This window comes from Colius striatus, chromosome Z, assembly GCF_028858725.1.
Source record: "Colius striatus isolate bColStr4 chromosome Z, bColStr4.1.hap1, whole genome shotgun sequence".
NCBI lineage: Eukaryota > Metazoa > Chordata > Aves > Coliiformes > Coliidae > Colius > Colius striatus.
In genome coordinates this window covers 15,753,735-15,757,983 of record NC_084790.1, presented here as the reverse complement: position 1 = coordinate 15,757,983, position 4,249 = coordinate 15,753,735, and the positions used below count along the sequence as shown (strand labels likewise).

The 4,249-nt window shown below is 51.6% G+C and overlaps 1 protein-coding gene across 1 annotated transcript; it reads right to left on the bottom strand.

Moving 5' to 3' along the window:
• Window positions 1-493: 493 nt before the first annotated feature.
• MRPL50 (mitochondrial ribosomal protein L50) lies at window positions 494-2,076 on the bottom strand. Its single transcript, XM_062017871.1, has 2 exons — window positions 1,814-2,076; window positions 494-1,011 (listed from the first exon to the last, which is right to left on the bottom strand). Exons 1-2 carry the CDS (start codon window positions 1,894-1,896, stop codon window positions 621-623), a joined length of 474 nt encoding a protein of 157 aa, XP_061873855.1. The 5' UTR covers window positions 1,897-2,076; the 3' UTR covers window positions 494-620.
• Between the last annotated feature and the right edge of the window lie 2,173 nt (window positions 2,077-4,249).

Below are 4,249 nucleotides of genomic sequence, written 5' to 3'. Positions count from 1 at the left end.
TAGGAGACTGCACAATTCTACTTCACACTATGGTCTTGTAGCAATTTCAGTATAACAATTGTGTTTATTTTAAGATGACATCTGTGTTAACATTTAAAAACCTTACTGCTGACAGGATCTTCCTTTCTGTCTCAAGGAAAAAAAAGAATTTTTTTCTTAAGTGCTGGCTTATCTCCCCACACGTTCCCCAAGAATTTGCTGGCCCCGGTAATCTTGGTGGCCAAGTTGAACGGGGCTCCTGACATCGCCCAACTGCACTCACAAAAGCCCATTACACAGTTTGGAACTGAAGACAAGAGCAGGTACAAGGAGGAAATAAGAAGCTGGTCCCCCGTGTTTATCCCCAGTGGACCCTGTGACAGCCAGGCGGCATGGCAAAGGCCAGAAAGCACAAGTTCCTACCAGACTGACCACACTGTGCCACTGTTTCACAACGAGACCCTCTGCTCTTTTTTTTTTTCCCCCATATATAATAAATGCAAACAACAAAACCTGAAGACAACTCAGCTTTTATTACTGATATTCATATACTCGTTTGCCACCTCAGCAGGTCTCTGCTTCTGCTCTGTAGTCCAGCCTCAGGAACACAAGTGAAGCAAAGTGGTGCTCCATGGTGTGACTCACTGCTTCCAGATTATCTTCAAGTTTGGGGGTAACTCTGCAGCACACAGTTCATCAAACTTGGACACATCCTTCACAGGACTGCTATAGAAATTCAACACATCCTCAGCGGTGCGCATCAGGTGGAGTTGTGAATTGGGTACAGCATGACCAAGCTCTGCTGCCAGCTGAGCCAGCAGGCGATACTTCAGCTTGCTTTCATTGAGGGATGTCTGCTGCCAGTTACCAGGAAGTGAAGGTCCAAAAATTTCCCTGACATGAGACTCAAGGAAGCTTTGAATATCCTCCGGAGGAAGGTAACTTCTGCTGCGTGGCGGAGGACAGATCAGGCTGGGCTCGTTTTTCTCTTCAAGAATTATTTTATCCACTTCTACTTCTTTTTCCTTCTTCCTGTTGACACCAGACAGAACAATTTCAGTTTCTGGGCTACTTAAGACTGAGTCAGAGCATGCTTCCGTTCACAGACTTTTCATATCAGACTCAGCCTGGCATGCAGACAGTTTACATGTCCGATGGACACGACAGATTTTTTATGTATGCAAGGACAAAAGTGCACAGTCCTGACATTTGGGTTTTCCCCTCAAAATGCTGCTCGCTACATAGGATGTCTCTGTATTGCAAAAACCTGCCTAGGTTAGTTACTCTGAGCATAAACAGAACTTTAACCACATTATTTGTTTTCCTAGTTATAGTTCTATTTTCTAACCTGCAGTGAAAAAAAAGGGATAATAGAAAATAAACACTATTATAGGAAAATAGTGCTCAGAGATAAAGGACACGATCAACAGTTTTAACTAGAAAACTGAAGCCTACCCCAAGTTTTCTGCCTTGCTAGTAACACCATAAGCATGGCTTCACCTAAGAGGCTGTTCAAAAACGACTGCTCTTGGTGCCCACTGCAGCACTGCCCTGAAACATCTCTTTTTCCAGACCAAACAACTCCGCTTACCAAAGCGGGTAAGAGCATTAATAACCCGAACTCCGCACCTCACGGCCGGCAGGCCCTGAGGGCTGCGGCCCAGAGCGCTCCGGTCCCCACCGCCGCGCAGCCCCGTCCCTGGCACGGCCCGGCCGGCTGCCTCGGCAGCGGCGGCTGGCCCAGGGCTGGGAGGCGGCGAGACAAGGCTCGAAACGCGCCGGCGCCCGCCCGTTCCTCAAAAACAGACACCCCGCCGCCTTGCCCCGCCGTTACCTCACGCCGCCCCAAAACGTCCTGCGCGCCGGGGCGCCGAGGCACAGCCACCCGCCCGCCACACGCAACGCGCCCGCGGCCATCGTCGGGACGCCGGGCCTCCTCCCGGCAGCCGGCGGGACAAGCGACGCACCGCCGGCCGCCGCGCTGCCTCACGGGAACTGTAGTCCCTCCGCGCCGCAACGGCACCGGATGTTCATGGGCGCTCGGCCCCTTCCGCCGCTCTCCGCCTCTCCTGCCGTCGTTGTTTCGTCCGTCGAGGTGGGAGCGGGATGTGGCCTCAGCCGGCCCAGAGCCGCCTCAGGGCGGCGGCGGCAGCGGCAGCGGCAGCGGCAGCGGCAGCGGCAGCGGCAGCGGCAGCGGCAGCGGCAGCGGCAGCGGCAGCGGCAGCGGAGCGGGCGTGGGAAGGGAGTTTGTCAGCAGCGTGCGGCACGGGGCGGGTCATACGCGTTCCCCCGCGGCGGCCGGTGTGTGTGAGTTTGCCAGGCGAAGGCTGTCGGCAGTTGTCCCCGTCGCTTTGGGGCGCAGTAGTTGCCCGTGCGGCCACACAGCCCGTTTGAGCAGGGAGCGTGTTCTGTACGACGTGTTTCTGCCCCGAGCACGCCGTTACGTGATAGGAGCGCTCGTCCCGTTGCTTAAAGAAAGTCGTTCATCCTTGAAAGCAAGAAAAAATGCTTGGTGTGTACACGGACTGGCTTTGGCTGACGGCAATACTCACGGCAGACGCAGGCACCTTTGTTAAGGGAAAAGCAGTAGCCTGGGCACAGCCGCCGGCTGCGTGGGGCATGACACAGCTTGTGTGACAGGGGTCCGGCAAAGAGTGGCAATTAGTTACCAGAGCTACTGCTCTAGTTTTGCGAAGCGTGATAGGGTTTCTTTTGGCAGTTTGTGGGAATTTTTTTCCCACTCTCAATTTTAGGAGGAGGGATCTGTGTTGGCCAGAAGATCACTAGGATGCTTCTCACCAGAAGCAGAGATTTGTTTGAACTGAGGTGCCTGGAGACCTACTGAACCACAGCTAAAACACACAGCACAGCAGCCGAAGGATTGGACCTCACTCTGGTATCACTTTTTGACAAATCAGTTTCTCTTCTTTGTGGTTGAGATCTGGACAGAATAAATGCATCCAGCAATTACGCAAGGCTGTATCCACATAAAGGAGTTTGGCTATTTATTGTCGGTGTGAAAGAGCAGTTGTTAATAGAAATAACATGGCGAGGTTAGAGGGCGGTGATTTCCCTTATGTGCCCTCTCCTTGCTGGCAGGAGCAGTGAGTGTCTGCGGCTGGGGGAGCAGCCTGCAGAGCAGGGTGGCTCAGGCTGCACAGGCCTTGGTCCCAGCTGGCGGGGAAGGGGAAGATAATCTTAAGGGTTGCTGGTTGGCCATCTGCTCCCAGGTGCTGCAAGTTGATTGGTGTAGCATGTTGCCAGGCAAATATTCTTGTATAACCTCAGATCTGCTGTTTATGCCATCTGTGCATTTTTTTCATACCGGCTATCTAATTGTGCTAACAAAGCTTATATCCCTAACAGGTACAGTGGGCCTTAGACAGCAGCCTGATTATCCAAGCTCTGCCGTTACGGTATGCCAAGATGCTTCCCTGCATTTTTTATATTAATTAGTATGGAAAGTGCCACTGTAAACACGCTTTGGAAAAGTAGTCTTTGCACAGCACTAACTCAACGTGTGCAACACTAACTCAAACATCATACCAATCACAATTCTCCAGAGACAAGAAGCTTGTGAAGGCAGTATTATTTATCTGTGGCCTGAGCCCTGTGCACTGCTCTCCACATGCATGTACCAAGTTTTCTCAGTGTCTGTCAGACTTTGGTCAGCAGGATTAACCTCTCCAGCTGCAACACTATTGGATTGCAATCATAGAATCACAGAGTGGTAGGGGTTGGAAGGGACCTCTAGAGATCACTTAGTCCAACCCCTTTGCTCAAGCAGGTCCACCTAGATCAGGTCACCCAGGAATGCATCCAGATGGGTTTTCAAAACCTCCAGAGGAGGAGACTCCACACCCTCCCTGGGCAGCGTGTGCCAGGGCTCCCTCACCCTCACAGTAAAGTATTTTTTCCTTATATTGAAGTGGAACTTTTGGATTTCCAGCTTACGCCCATTACCCCTTGTCCTGTCACTGGAGACAACAGATGCCTCCCCATCCTCTTGACACACATCTTTTAAATACTTAATGCGATCCCCTTTAGTCTTGTCCAGCCTGAACAGCCCCAGGTCTCACAGCCTTTCCTCACAGGAGAGATGCTCCAGTCCCTTGGTCATCTTGGTGGCCCTAACTTCCCTTTGTTCTTCTCAGGGTTTCCAAAGTGCACCAGTGGTAACACGTTGACTTAATCTTTTGTAGGCTGCTGAAAACCAAAGATTTGTGGAAGAGACTGAACTTTGTGCAGAATAAATAATTGTGAGACAAGA

Bases quoted from the DNA above. Each gene is read 5' to 3' on its own strand.
- MRPL50 (XM_062017871.1), bottom strand. From the start codon at position 1,896: ATGGCCGCGGGCGCGTTGCGTGTGGCGGGCGGGTGGCTGTGCCTCGGC. The intron at 1,012-1,813 runs GTAACGGCGGGG...TGGTGTCAACAG, and splicing joins ACGTTTTGGGGCGGCGTGAG to GAAGAAGGAAAAAGAAGTAG.